Source organism: Melopsittacus undulatus, chromosome 8, assembly GCF_012275295.1.
Source record: "Melopsittacus undulatus isolate bMelUnd1 chromosome 8, bMelUnd1.mat.Z, whole genome shotgun sequence".
Classification (NCBI taxonomy): domain Eukaryota; kingdom Metazoa; phylum Chordata; class Aves; order Psittaciformes; family Psittaculidae; genus Melopsittacus; species Melopsittacus undulatus.
Window position 1 is genome coordinate 10,969,589 of NC_047534.1, and position 15,132 is coordinate 10,984,720.

General features: G+C 46.4%; 1 protein-coding gene across 1 annotated transcript in view; it reads left to right on the forward strand.

The window, feature by feature from the left end:
* Positions 1 to 14,012, forward strand: part of LOC115947107 (zinc finger protein 347-like) — a 51,039-nt gene extending 37,027 nt beyond the window's left edge. The window contains exons 7-9 of the mRNA XM_034065791.1: positions 10,291 to 10,399; positions 11,963 to 12,040; positions 12,630 to 14,012. Of these exons, the coding sequence (XP_033921682.1) occupies positions 10,291 to 10,399; positions 11,963 to 12,040; positions 12,630 to 13,858 (1,416 nt within the window). The 3' untranslated portion in view covers positions 13,859 to 14,012. The remainder of the gene's footprint in view (positions 1 to 10,290; positions 10,400 to 11,962; positions 12,041 to 12,629) is intronic.
* Positions 14,013 to 15,132: the final 1,120 nt, after the last annotated feature.

Genomic DNA, 15,132 nt, shown 5'->3' on the forward strand with positions numbered 1-15,132 from the left:
CCAGAGCAGTCAACAAATTTGTAGAGGTTATTCATCCAATAATAGATAATCCATCTACCTTATTGACTAAATTGGATAATGATCAAATGGTTTGCTGTCTTGGATTTAAAGGACTCTTGTTTAACATTGGCCAGAGGAAAGCAGAATTTATTGGCTTTGGAATAGGGAAAATCCTGACACAGTAAGGAAAACTCAATTAACTTGGACAGTATTACCTCAAGGGTTTAAAACCAGTCCAACGAGTTTTGAAATCAGTTAACACTGGAACTAGAACCATGGAATCCACCCTCTCAGAGGGGGGCTCTGTTACAATATGTGAATGACCTATTAATTGCCACAGAAACAAAGGAAGAATGTGTCTAGTTAATGGTGGGATTATTGAATTTTCTGGACTGAATGATTATCGGGTATCCAGACAAAAGGCCCAACTAATTCAAACCCGAGTTTCCTACCTAGGTTATGAAACAACAGGAGAGCAGAGAAGTTGGAACTGCTAGAAAAGAAGCCATTTGTCAAACGCCACGACCATCAACCATCAAGGAGTTCTGTACATTCCTGGAATGACTGGATGATGCAGACTTTGGATGCATGATTGTGGTGTTCTGGTAAGACCACTATGTGAACTGTTAAAAGAAACCCCTCTCTCTTTGAAATAGATTGATTCTGCAGAGGAGGGCTTTTTAAAACAGAGCTTATGAGAACTGCAGCTCTGTGACTTCGGATGTGACTAAATCATTTCGGCTATATTCCTGTGAAGAACAGGGAATAGCTTTGGTCCTTGCTCAGAAACTAGGACTCTATAAGAGGACAGTGGTGTGTTTTTCAAAACAGCTGGATGAAGCAAGCAAAGGAGAGCCCAGATGCCTAAGAGCTGTGGCTGCAGTTGTCATGGACATTGAAGAGGCTTGCAAATTCACCTTGGGACAAACGATTACTGTACTAGTGTCCCATGTTGTATCAGCAGTTCTGGAAGCCCACTGGTTACCTCCTTCATGTTTTTTAAAATACCAGGCCACCCTTGTGCAACACAGTGATATAGAAATGGTGGTCACTAATGTTGTCAATCCAGCATCCTTTTGCAGGAACAACCAGCAGAACTATTAACACACAACTGCTTGGCTACTATAGAGACTGTATGTTCAAGCTGACCAGATCTGAAAGAAACCTCTGGAACATGCTGAACAAGAGCCCTGCAAACTGGCTAAAGACAAAAGGATAAATATTTGGACTGATTCTAAATACACATTTGTGGTCTATGAACATGGTGACATCTGAAAAGAATGAAAACTTTTGAACACACAGGAAAAAAAATAAAATTCAACATGCTACAGAAATTCTATGACTACTGGCAGCTGGTGACTCTGATCAGGAAATTGGAAATAATTTGGCCAATATTGAAGCCAAAGAAGAAGCTGAACAACCTAAAATCATTCCTTTAATCCCTGACGGCAAACTAACAATTGAGAAATCTAAACCTGGATATTCAAAGGAGCATAGAAAATTGATTGAAGATCTCAAAGGACAGGAAAACAAAGAGGGTTGGGTTCAGATACCTGATGGGCAAACTGTAATTCCCTGTAATCAACTCTGGGAGGTACTTCAGGAGGAACGTAATAAAACTCATTGGGGTAGCAACTCTTTGTGTAAATACTTAAGGCAAGCAAATTGTAGGAAGGAATCTATATACCATACTTCAATTAGTGACAATGTCAGCTCTGTCTCAAGAATTATCCTAAAATTGAAAATAGAAATCAAATTGGTACAACTGGGGAGGAAGCTATCTGGGACAGTACTGGCAAATAAATTTTCCTGAATTACCGAGAACACAAGGTTACCAATATTTGTTGGTGTTAACGAACTTTTCCAGGGTGGCCAGAAGCATTTCCTTGTAGAATAAATAATGCAAGACAAGTAATTGGAACATTGTTAAATGAAATACCTTGTTTTGGAGTACCAGAGGCAATTTCCTCTGACCGAGGCTAGCACTTTAGAGCCAAATAGTTACAAGAAATTAGCAAAAAAAAATTAGAAGTTGATTGGTGTCCTGGTTTCAGCAGTAGCACTCACTTTTTCTCCTTCTTGGTAGCTGGTGCAGTGCTGTGTTTTGACTTTCGGGCTGGGAACCGTTGCTGATAGCAAGTATGTTTTGAGTTACTGCTCAAATATTTGGTTTATCCAAGGCCTTTCTGAGCCTCATGCTCTGCCGGGAAGGAGGGGAAGCCGGGAGGAAGGAGAGGACAGGACACCTGACCCAGGCTAGCCAAAGAGAATTCCATACCATAGCACATCAGGCCCAGGATGTAACCGGGAGTGACCCAGAAGGGCTGGGGTGATGGAGGAGGTATCGGTCGGTGCTCGGTTGGGCAGGGTGGGGTGAGTTATGGGTCGGTGACTGGTGAGGTGGTTGTATCCCCTTCACTTGTTATTTGCTTTATCATTATTATTTGTAGTAGTAGTAGCAGTAGTGGATTTGTGTTATACCTTAGCTATTAAACCATTCTTACCTCAACCCATGGGGCTACATTCTTCGGACTCCTTCCTAACTCTCTGGGAGTTGGGGGAGCAAGGCGGGGGAGTGAGTGTACAAGCTGTGCGGACTTGGTTTTAAACCATGACAATTGGCAACTACATGTTCCATACAGGCCTCAGGCCAGTGGGCAGGTAGAAAAGATGAACCATCTGATCGAACAACAGACTGGTTAAAATATGTCAGGAAATGAATTAGTATTGGTACCAAGCCTTACCAACTGGCTCTGTTAAGAATTTGAACTAAACCTCGCTCGAAAGAAAAGGCTACACCATGTAAAATTTTATATGGAAGATCCTATCAGTCCCAGTCTAAAGGAGAAAGTCTTCTGGAAGTGGGAGAAGGCTATCTCTGAGAGGTTTCTGCCGACTGGCCGGGGGGTTGGAACTAGATGATCTTAAGGTTCTTTCCAATCTTAACTATTCTATGATTCTGTTATTCTTTGTTAAAGTCAAAAGCCAGACCATGGAGTCCAGTGTCATCCGCCGTGTCCCCTCCCGCCCTCCCTCTGAACCTCCGCCGCTTGCTGCCACGGCTGCGAAGACTCTGGGCAGAGGTGAAGATGATCCTTTTGACTCAGGCCCTGTTGATCCTGACAAGGAGCCTGTGCATGTTCATCAGGCTGCTGTTGCTGATCCTGAGGTTCTGACGCCTGATAATGCCGATGCTGACGTGGATGTTCCTTTTGACCCGGAGCCTATTGATCCAGAAAAGAAGCCTGATTTATATCCCCCAGATCCTTATGACAAATGGGCAGTTGTAGAGGGAAAAGCGAGACAGATGGGGATGCATGTATTGTGTGCTTTCCCTGTGGTGTATGTGCTGGATCAAGACCCACAGTACGAGGTCTCTCGTATGCTCTTATCAGGGGTGTCGGGCAGACTGTAGCAGACCATGGACTTGGGACCCCATATACATCTCCTTTGATACAGTGTCTCTGTGATACTCATGTACTAGAAGGCTGAGTGACTTTGGAGGAAAAAAATGCTTTGGTAAGAGCTGGGTCCCCCATGCTCAGAAGAAGCTGCCCTCCGATTCGACTCCTGGTGCTCCCTGATGGAACAGCCAGGATGGACACTGGAGCCAGGGAATGAAAAAAAACAAAACAAAATAAAATCGAAAATTAAAAAAAAAAAAAAAAAGAAAATCCAAAATCCAAAAAATGAAACAAAACAAAACAACAAAAAAAAACCTGAACTGGGCTTCTTGTGGTTTGGGTCCGCAAGACACAGTGGGTGTCCTGTACAAAAGGTTTTATGCACAGGAGGCAGCGGGCGTCCTGTGGTTTATAATCACAGGAGGCAGAGGGATCTTGTGGTTTGGGTCCTGCAAGACGTAGTGTGTGTCTTATAGGAAGGGTTTCTGGATTTTACTGGTATTTGACTTCTATTGTGGCTTGTTACAGTTGTGATTTTGGTCTTGTGATTTTGGTATTGGTGACAGACTGCTATAAATACGTTGTTAATTGTTGTCTCTGTTTCAGGTGTTGTAACTGTGGAGTGTCTATTCTGTGGCTTGTTATAGTGATGATTTTGGTCTTGTGATTTTAGTGTTGGTGACAGGTTATAACTATTAATTGTTAGTTTGATACGATTTTAGTCTCTGTCTCAAGTGTTGTAACTGTGTGGAGTGTGTGTGTGAATGCGAGATTGATGATGGGAAATTGGGCAGAGTGGAGAGATCTTGAAAAGGAGTCCTTTATGGTGTATTTTGGCACATTGGAAAGAACTGGGAGGGTTTTCCTGGGGGCTCAGTAAATGAGAAAATGTTGATAAAATATTGTAACCAATGGTGGCCTTTGTATAGTTTGGAAGATCAGGAAAAATGGCCTAAAAAGGGAACTTTGAATTATGATACATTCTTACAATTAATGTTGTTTTTGAGGTGGCAAGGAAAATGGAATGAAGTAATGTATGCAGATATGACAGATGGAATGCAAAATTAATATACCTCCGCCAGATCCCTTAATTTTGGCTTTGGAAAAGGATAGGGAAAAACTTGAAAGCTAAGCTGGAGAGATGTTCAGATCATGATACTGGGGAAAGATGTTTAAAGTTAAGGAAAACCAAGGGAGAAAAGTAGGGGAGCTCGGGCAGCTCCCGTGTTTGAGCGTGGGATGAGTGCTGGGGAGGCAGAGGTGGAGGGATGTCGGGCGGAGGTGGGGGAGTGTGTTCTTCTCCTATGGGAACAGATCCGTGTGTGTGTGGGAAGTTTGGACGTTGGAAGTGAGACTGCCCTGGGGGAAGTGCATGGAGTGGCTCCGATGGCTGAATTGGAAATAGACTGAACGGGGACCTGGGCAATCTACCCTAGCAGATCCACTGGTTAAATTAAAACTGGGGACTAGAGGAAATAAAGTGGAACTTTAGCGGATACGGGAGCAACTTGTTCGGCGTTAAATGAGAGGGAAAAGAATTTGTTACAGATGGGGGAGCTACTGGCCACCAACAAAAAAAAAAAAAGAAAAAAACATAGATTCTTTCTGATACCATCAAAGTACAAACTGGAAAAACAAGTGGGAATGCATCAATTTTTATGCATGCTAAATTCTCCAAAATCTTTATTAGGGTGAGAAGAATAAATTTTAAAATATAAATTATTCATTGAATGTGAATTGGGATACAATACTCTTGCCAGTAAAGAAATAAAGTTGCAGATTGGTTCAAGATCCCAGAGCAGTCAACAAATTTGTAGAGGTTATTCATCCAATAATAGATAATCCATCTACCTTATTGACTAAATTGGATAATGATCAAATGGTTTGCTGTCTTGGATTTAAAGGACTCTTGTTTAACATTGGCCAGAGGAAAGCAGAATTTATTGGCTTTGGAATAGGGAAAATCCTGACACAGTAAGGAAAACTCAATTAACTTGGACAGTATTACCTCAAGGGTTTAAAACCAGTCCAACGAGTTTTGAAATCAGTTAACACTGGAACTAGAACCATGGAATCCACCCTCTCAGAGGGGGCTCTGTTACAATATGTGAATGACCTATTAATTGCCACAGAAACAAAGGAAGAATGTGTCTAGTTAATGGTGGGATTATTGAATTTTCTGGGACTGAATGATTATCGGGTATCCAGACAAAAGGCCCAACTAATTCAAACCCGAGTTTCCTACCTAGGTTATGAAACAACAGGAGAGCAGAGAAGTTGGAACTGCTAGAAAAGAAGCCATTTGTCAAACGCCACGACCATCAACCATCAAGGAGTTCTGTACATTCCTGGGAATGACTGGATGATGCAGACTTTGGATGCATGATTGTGGTGTTCTGGTAAGACCACTATGTGAACTGTTAAAAGAAACCCCTCTCTCTTTGAAATAGATTGATTCTGCAGAGGAGGGCTTTAAAACAGAGCTTATGAGAACTGCAGCTCTGTGACTTCGGATGTGACTAAATCATTTCGGCTATATTCCTGTGAAGAACAGGGAATAGCTTTGGTCCTTGCTCAGAAACTAGGACTCTATAAGAGGACAGTGGTGTGTTTTTCAAAACAGCTGGATGAAGCAAGCAAAGGAGAGCCCAGATGCCTAAGAGCTGTGGCTGCAGTTGTCATGGACATTGAAGAGGCTTGCAAATTCACCTTGGGACAAACGATTACTGTACTAGTGTCCCATGTTGTATCAGCAGTTCTGGAAGCCCACTGGTTACCTCCTTCATGTTTTTTAAAATACCAGGCCACCCTTGTGCAACACAGTGATATAGAAATGGTGGTCACTAATGTTGTCAATCCAGCATCCTTTTGCAGGAACAACCAGCAGAACTATTAACACACAACTGCTTGGCTACTATAGAGACTGTATGTTCAAGCTGACCAGATCTGAAAGAAACCTCTGGAACATGCTGAACAAGAGCCCTGCAACTGGCTAAAGACAAAAGGATAAATATTTGGACTGATTCTAAATACACATTTGTGGTCTATGAACATGGTGACATCTGAAAAGAATGAAAACTTTTGAACACACAGGAAAAAAAAATAAAATTCAACATGCTACAGAAATTCTATGGACTACTGGCAGCTGGTGACTCTGATCAGGAAATTGGAAATAATTTGGCCAATATTGAAGCCAAAGAAGAAGCTGAACAACCTAAAATCATTCCTTTAATCCCTGACGGCAAACTAACAATTGAGAAATCTAAACCTGGATATTCAAAGGAGCATAGAAAATTGATTGAAGATCTCAAAGGACAGGAAAACAAAGAGGCTTGGGTTCAGATACCTGATGGGCAAACTGTAATTCCCTGTAATCAACTCTGGGAGGTACTTCAGGAGGAACGTAATAAAACTCATTGGGGTAGCAACTCTTTGTGTAAATACTTAAGGCAAGCAAATTGTAGGAAGGAATCTATATACCATACTTCAATTAGTGACAATGTCAGCTCTGTCTCAAGAATTATCCTAACATTGAAAATAGAAATCAAATTGGTACAACTGGGGAGGAAGCTATCTGGGACAGTACTGGCAAATAAATTTTCCTGAATTACCGAGAACACAAGGTTACCAATATTTGTTGGTGTTAACGAACTTTTCCAGGGTGGCCAGAAGCATTTCCTTGTAGAATAAATAATGCAAGACAAGTAATTGGAACATTGTTAAATGAAATACCTTGTTTTGGAGTACCAGAGGCAATTTCCTCTGACCGAGGCTAGCACTTTAGAGCCAAATAGTTACAAGAAATTAGCAAAAAAAAAATTAGAAGTTGATTGGTGTCCTGGTTTCAGCAGTAGCACTCACTTTTTCTCCTTCTTGGTAGCTGGTGCAGTGCTGTGTTTTGACTTTCGGGCTGGGAACCGTTGCTGATAGCAAGTATGTTTTGAGTTACTGCTCAAATATTTGGTTTATCCAAGGCCTTTTCTGAGCCTCATGCTCTGCCGGGAAGGAGGGGAAGCCGGGAGGAAGGAGAGACAGGACACCTGACCCAGGCTAGCCAAAGAGAATTCCATACCATAGCACATCAGGCCCAGGATGTAACCGGGAGTGACCCAGAAGGGCTGGGGTGATGGAGGAGGTATCGGTCGGTGCTCGGTTGGGCAGGGTGGGGTGAGTTATGGGTCGGTGACTGGTGAGGTGTTGTATCCCCTTCACTTGTTATTTGCTTTATCATTATTATTTGTAGTAGTAGTAGCAGTAGTGATTTGTGTTATACCTTAGCTATTAAACCATTCTTACCTCAACCCATGGGGGCTACATTCTTCGGACTCCTTCCTAACTCTCTGGGAGTTGGGGGAGCAAGGCGGGGGAGTGAGTGTACAAGCTGTGCGGACTTGGTTTTAAACCATGACAATTGGCAACTACATGTTCCATACAGGCCTCAGGCCAGTGGGCAGGTAGAAAAGATGAACCATCTGATCGAACAACAGACTGGTAAAATATGTCAGGAAATGAATTAGTATTGGTACCAAGCCTTACCACTGGCTCTGTTAAGAATTTGAACTAAACCTCGCTCGAAAGAAAAGGCTACACCATGTAAAATTTTATATGGAAGATCCTATCAGTCCCAGTCTAAAGGAGAAAGTCTTCTGGAAGTGGGAGAAGGCTATCTCTGAGAGTTTTTGGTCAATCTGGGAAAACAATTAGCAGAAATAAGAGAATACTGGGGACAAGAGTGAGAGGCATGGATTATCCGACTCACCCTTTTAGATCCAGAGACTGTGTTTATGATAAGCATTTTTCAAGAGAATCCTCTACAGGAGAAGTGGAGCGGACGGTACAAGATCTCACTGACCACATTTACAGCAGTGAAGATAAAGGAACAACCTGCTTGGATACATTATTCAAGAATAAAGCAAGCACCAGAACCAGAGAAGACATGGCAAGTTGAACCCTTACATATGAAATTGTATCGATCATAATTTGGATTTATATGATAAGTGGCTTACTAGTTTGGCACCAATACTTATACCTGAAATTAATGCAGAATGTTACTAAAATTGTTAATTGTAGTGGCTGTTGAGTGTGTGCACAGTTGCTCGAATCAGGAGATCAGGGCCTTCCATTAATTGGCATTCCAATTTCCAGCTCTCTCTCATGGACAAATTTGTGGGTGCTGGACATGTTACTTACTTTACAAGGAGGGGTTTGTTCCATAATCAGTGAAAGCTGCTGTTCCTGAAATCTGGAGAAAATCTGGAAACAAACTAAAATCTTTCATAAAATGGACAAGGATGATACCTCCTGGGGGTTTAAAGAAATATGGAAAAAGTTAACTTCATGGTTACTTGATATCTCTCCTGGTTAAGGCAACTGGTTGTAGGAATATTAATTGTTTTAATATTGATTATTTGTGGTACAATACAATTTTCTTTCTGGTATTGTAAACGACCTATGATAAGTTATGAAGATTGGAAAAAGAAATGAAATTTAAGTACCAAGTAGAAACAGGAAACTATTTCAAAAGACTCTAGATGGTAATGGTATTATATAAAATGTTGCAAAAGAATTTGCAAAAGGACAGAAAAAGGGGGGATTTCATACAAGGAGTCACAAAAGCACAAAATGTAATCAGTTCTAAGTAATGATAAGTTTGATGGCTTTGTAATGGAAAATAACCGTGGTGCCTGAAGGTAGTTGACATAGTTCCAGGTGCTCAGAACCTTAGTACAAAAGGTGTGAGAAAAGCAGAATGGAAGAACAGGACCTGGGCATGGGGAGTATCTGGGACTAGCTGATGGCCAGGATGGGAGCACTTAAACTAGCTGATAAGTAGAAGGACAGGATGATTGCTATGTCTGTAATGTTAGTTAAGCTGGTAAAAGTAAACGACCATGAAAGACCACCATCACATTTTTGTATAAGGCGGGAAACTTTCTGGAAAATGATGTAATATGCAGGGGGACCATAGAGGCATGGCCTGTAGAGCAATACGGGGACACACGTTAGGAGGAGCTATCCCCCGTGTCTCCCGGCGCCGCAATAAAGAATACCTGCTTGTCAGCTTGAAACTGTGTTGGCGAGTTTGTTCATGGAGTTTTCTCGGAATCACAGTGCACCTACAAAGCTCCAGAGCTCTGCTTGGTGTCCTCTGGATGCTTTCTCCTGAGAAAGCGCTGGCTGCTGCCGTGTCTTGTTCGTCGAGCTCCTGCCATGAAGGGTCTACACTGCCCCCGAGGTGGGCATTTGCTGTTGGTCTGGCACGGATGAGCCTTCCCAGCACGCAGAGCTGAAGCCTTCCGCAGGGACCCCGAGGGAGACCCTTCGCCTGCGGGGACACCCTCCGGCAGCGCCGGCGCCTCATCGCGCACCGGACACCCGTCCCGGGAGAGCAGACACAGCTTCATGGGCTCCGGCAGCAGGTGACCCACCCGCGGGGGGAGGCCGCGCCGCTGTCTGAGCGCGGCGGGAGCTGCCCTCGGTAGCGACAGGCCCGCGGAGCCCCGCCGTAGAACGGCACCATCGCCACCGGCAGCCCAGCGCCGCCATCTTCCTCCGCTCTTGGAGGCGAAGGCACCGCCCGGCCTTGGTCGCCGCCGTCACGGGGCAGCGCCCCCTGGTGCGCCGGTCCAGCCGCTGAGGGCGGGCCTGGCCGGGCCGCAGGGAGCGGGACCTGACCCGGTAGGGGTTGGCCCGGAAGCCCGCCCCCCGCGGCCGCGTGAGCCTGCCTGGCAGGGGGGTGCTGCGGGGCCCGGTGCTCTCCGCTGCACGGGCCCTGGAGGCGGGGTCCCTGCTCGGCGCGGAGCCGCGAGCTCCCGAGCCGCGCCGCTGGTAGCGGTCGGGGAAAGCCCAGCTCGCCTGACCCTCTTCGTTTCTTTCCCCGGAGCAGGCCCCCGGAGCGGAGCCGGAGATGCTCATCCACATGGATCAGGAGGAGGAAGTGCGGATGTCCCGTCTCCGCTCCTGCGAAGGGAAGAGTGCTCTGAGCGGCACCTCAGGTAAGGGCCATCAGTGTGACCCCGTCCTGAGAAGCAGTGCTCCAGGGGCAGCAGCGCCCACAGAATGTCCAAGGGCGGCGGTGCTGGGTTGGAGCAGGGCCCGTCCAGCTTCACGTGCTGCCTGTGACAAGGGTAATCATAGCCCCACAGGCCACCAGGCTGGGAGGGATCTCAAGGCTCATCCAGGACAACTTTTCCAGGCAAAGCGTGACCGGGCCTGCATGTCCCAGTGCCCTGTCCAGCTGAGTCTTTAAAGCGTCCAGCGCTGGGGAGTGCACCACTTCCCTGGGGAGATTATTCCAATGGCTGGGAAACATTTTCCTCTCGTGTCCAACCAGAATCTCCCCAGGAGTAACTTGTACCCCTTGTGAAATACGAATTCACTTCTCTAAACAAGATAACAAGGTTTTATTAAGGGACAAAGTCAATAAAGCAAAAGCAAACGGCGCTGGGTGCGTGACCATAGCCAGAGGCGCAAATGATTAGCATTTGTTACAGGTTTATATTCTTTCACAATTCCATTAGTCACATACATATTCATAATCCCTACATATAGGCAGGGAACATTATAATTAAGTCCAGTAATTTATTATCATACGTCTCCTCCTCTTGGTGTCTGCGCACTGCTCTTCAATAATTGTGGGCAGGGGTCTTGAGGATGAAGTAAGCAGTCTTCTTCACAGTGTGCTTTTCACATTTGGCACAGTTGGACGCTCCAGTAATGACACAACTCGCTAAAACCAGCCATATCTGTAATTATTCTAATAACTAACAAAGATTTAAAACAGTGTGACCTTCCTGTAAAATTTATAGCAGGATGGGCAGAAAAGGAGTATGGCAAGCTAGCGGATGTTTGGGAGGCTCTGTCTCTGAACTAACTGATAAGTACAAGGATGGTGTGAAATAACTCCTTCATGTTTACTGGGGTCACTAAATCTTGTTATCTCACCACAGACTTACAACACAAACATTGTTCTTTAAAACTAAAGATACTTTAGATGACCAGTGTGAAACAATTAACTCACATTTAGTGGGGACCCTAAATTCCACAGGCTAACAACATAAACATTGTTCTCTTTCTACAACCTAAGTTAAGCTAAAAAGTACTTTAACTATATTTTACAGGCACTAGCTTTTCTTCTATCAAGCACGCAAACCCCTCCCCCCCTTTTCTTCTTTTTAACTTTACAGATTCTTCTACTATACAACTCCGGTTTGCTCATCTTATGTCTTTATTGAGCTTTGGTTTTGTAACTATAAACTTGTATAGTTATATCCACATAACCACACCTGTGATTTGCGAAAGCCAATACATTTATGTGTTTATCACACCCCTCGTCTTTTCCGTGTGACTCCTTGTGAAAAGGGAGCCTCCGTCTTCTTCACAGCCACCCTGAAATACTGGACTATGGTGATCAGGTCTGCCCTGAGCCTTCTGTTGTCTAGGCAGAGGAAGGCCAGCTCTCTCAGCCTTTCCTCATACAGCAAGCAGCAGGCCCAGCCTTTGATGAAGACCCAGAGAAGGGCAGACAAGCAGTGATGTGTCCCTGTATCCTTTCACAGGCCTGAGCAGTCTGTGGCTTCAGGAGCTCCTGAACTACACACATAATGTCTCAAGATGTATCTTCTTGCCTTCTCAAGGTGCGCACATTGTAGCATCCGTGGCAGCTTGCAGCAAGGAGGTCCCCAGCTTATTTAGGTGATTTATGAATTGCTGCCTCCTTTAGTTTGCTTTGAAAGTGCCTTTTACTGCTGGCAGGAGTTCTTAATTTAGAACAGATGGTGCAGGATAGGTGCCAAACCACCCCATAGGCCACTGGTGTTTTTAAAGTCCTCTGTGAGACCCTCTATCAGCTGTACCTTTTCCCAGCAGAATGGGCAGTTGACTCATCTCCTGCACAGAAGCTGTTGTGTGCCTCTGATGGTTCCTGTCATGCCTCTGTCTTCCTCAGCTCTGTCAGAGTGTCTCTGACATGGGGGATCCGTCCTCCCCTTGCACACAGTCAGAATGTGGGGTTTGAGCAGCAAGGCAGAATTAAGTTCTCTTTTCTTCCCTATTGTTTCCCTCCCAGCACTCATTGATGCTGGGCTGGTTGTGCTGTGTGCCTAGGAGTTTTATACTTAAAGTCAGTCTATTTGCTGAATTTTTAGAATTTGTCCCCTTGCGATTTGCCCTTTCCAAAGCTTCTAGTCCTGCCTGTGACTTGTCTGGATTCTCATTTTATTGCAGGTGAAGTTGCGGTTGTGAGCACGATTGAAGACAATGCCCATCAAGGCATCCCCAGCCCAGTGGAGCCCAAGGGTTTATGCTCAGGACTGTCAGAGGAGAAGAGTTCCCAGGGTCCTGCACAGAACCCTGTTCTCCCACGCAGGTCAGAGAGGTTTCAAAGATCCAAGAGCTTCCAGGTGAGCTCCAACCTCATCCAGCGTCGGAGAATCCACACCAGAGAAAAGCCCTTCACCTGCACCAGATGTGGGGAGAGTTTCCAGCACCGGTCACATCTCATCCAGCACCAGCAGGTGCACACTGGGGAGAAACCCTATGAGTGCTCTGAGTGCGGGAAGAGCTTCAGTGAGCGCTCAAAACTGATCCGGCACCAGGTAACCCACACTGGAGAGAAGCCCTACAAGTGTGCTGAGTGTGGGAAGAGCTTCTTGAAGAACGCACAGCTCATCCTACACCGTCGGGTGCACACAGGGGAGAGACCCTACGAGTGCATGACCTGCGGGAAGAGCTTCAGTGTGAGCTCACATCTGATCCTACACAAGCGGATCCACACCGGGGAGAAGCCCTACAATTGCGCTGAGTGCGGCAAGAGCTTCTCCAGGAAAGAACAGCTGATCATGCACCATCGGGTGCACAGTGGGGAGAAACCCTACGAGTGCAGAACCTGCGGGAAGAGGTTCAGTGTGAGCTCGAATCTTATCCGGCACCAGTTAACCCACACTGGAGAGAAGCCCTACAAGTGTGCTGAGTGCGGGAAGACCTTCTTTGACAGCTTTCGGCTCCTCCAGCACCAGCGGGTGCACACCGGGGAGAAACCCTACGAGTGCATGACCTGTGGGAAGAGCTTCCGTGTGAGCTCGAGTCTGATCCTACACAAGCGGATCCACACCGGGGAGAAGCCCTACAAGTGTGCTGAGTGCGGGAAGAGCTTCAGTGAGAGCTCAAAGCTGATCCTGCACCAGGTAACCCACACTGGGGAGAAGCCCTACAAGTGCGCTGAGTGCGGGAAGAGCTTCAGTGTGAGCTCAAACCTGATCCAGCACAAGGTAACCCACACCGGGGAGAAGCCCTACAAGTGTGCTGAGTGCGGGAAGAGCTTCTCCAACAGCTATTGCCTCCTCCAGCACCAGCGGGTGCACACTGGGGAGAAACCCTACAAGTGCAGGAACTGCGGGAAGAGCTTCAGTGTGAGCTCATCCCTTAAACGACACCAGCAGATGCACACGAGTTAGAAGCTGTTCAAGTGTGCTGAGTGTGTGTCCTGTGTTCAACAGTAGCACGCATTTTTTCTCCTTCTTGGTAGCTGGTGCAGTGCTGTGTTTTGACTTTCAGGCTGGGAACATTGGTGATAGCACATACGGTTTTTGTTACTGCTGAGGTGTTGTATTCTCTTCACTTGTTATTTCCTTTATCATTATTAGTAGTAGTGTTGGTAGCCGTAGTGATTTGTGTTATATCTTAGATATTAAACTGTTCTTATTTCAACCTGTGGGAGCTACATTCTTTGGACTCTCCTCCCCAGCTCTATAAGAGTTGGGGGAGCGAGGGGGGGGGGCAAGTGAGTGAAAGAGCTGTGGGGACTGGGATTAAACCACGACAGTTCAGAAAGAGTGTTTCTGAGAACTTAAAGCTTGTCCAGCACCAGCAGGTGCATGCTGCAAAGAAACCCTACAAGTGCAGGAGCTGTGGGATGAGCTTTAGTGTGAGCTCAGGCCTGGCATGACACCAACAGCTCCACACAAGGGAGAAACCCTACGAGTGTATGGATTGTGGGAAGAGCTTCAACAGGAGCTATACGCTTGTGATGCACCGGCTGATCCACACTGGGGAGAGGCCCTACTCTTGTGCCTCCTGTGGGAACAGCTTTTCGGCAGCGTGCCCACCTCATCCAGCACCAGCACATCCACACTGGGGTGTTTTCCTACGTCTCTGCACAGTGCGGGAAGAGCTTCAGAGTGAACTTGGCGCTCTTCCGGCACCAGCAGACCCACAGGGGTGGGGAGCCCTAGGTGGGGTGAGTGTGGGGAGCAGTGAGGTCTGATACCCTTTAGGCAAAGCCCGGTGTCTCCCCTCCCACTGACCATCCTGCTTGTGGAGGGTGAAAGCATTTTCTTCCTGAGGAAGGGGAGAGGCGGTGGAGGGAGCTGATTGGAGGTTTGGGGCAGGTGGCAGGAGGAAGGTGCCAGGGTCTTTTCAGTGGTGGCCAGCGCCAGGATGAGGAGCAGTGGCCGTGAACTGAAACGCGAGAGGTTTCCCCTCGCCATGAAGAAGAACTTGTTCCGTTGCAGTGTGAGGGCACTGAACAGGCTGCGCAGGGGGATGCGGAGGCTCCTTCCCTGGGCACACCCAAGCTCCGCCTGGACACGTTCGGGTGCCCCTGCCCAGGCAGGGCTGGGACCTGGTGACCCCCGGGCTCGGCTCCCATGGCCGGTGCCGCTCGCAATGAGCCCACGCAATAAACGTTCGCTGAGCGCCGCCGCATTGCCTTTCCGGACTGCGCCTGCGC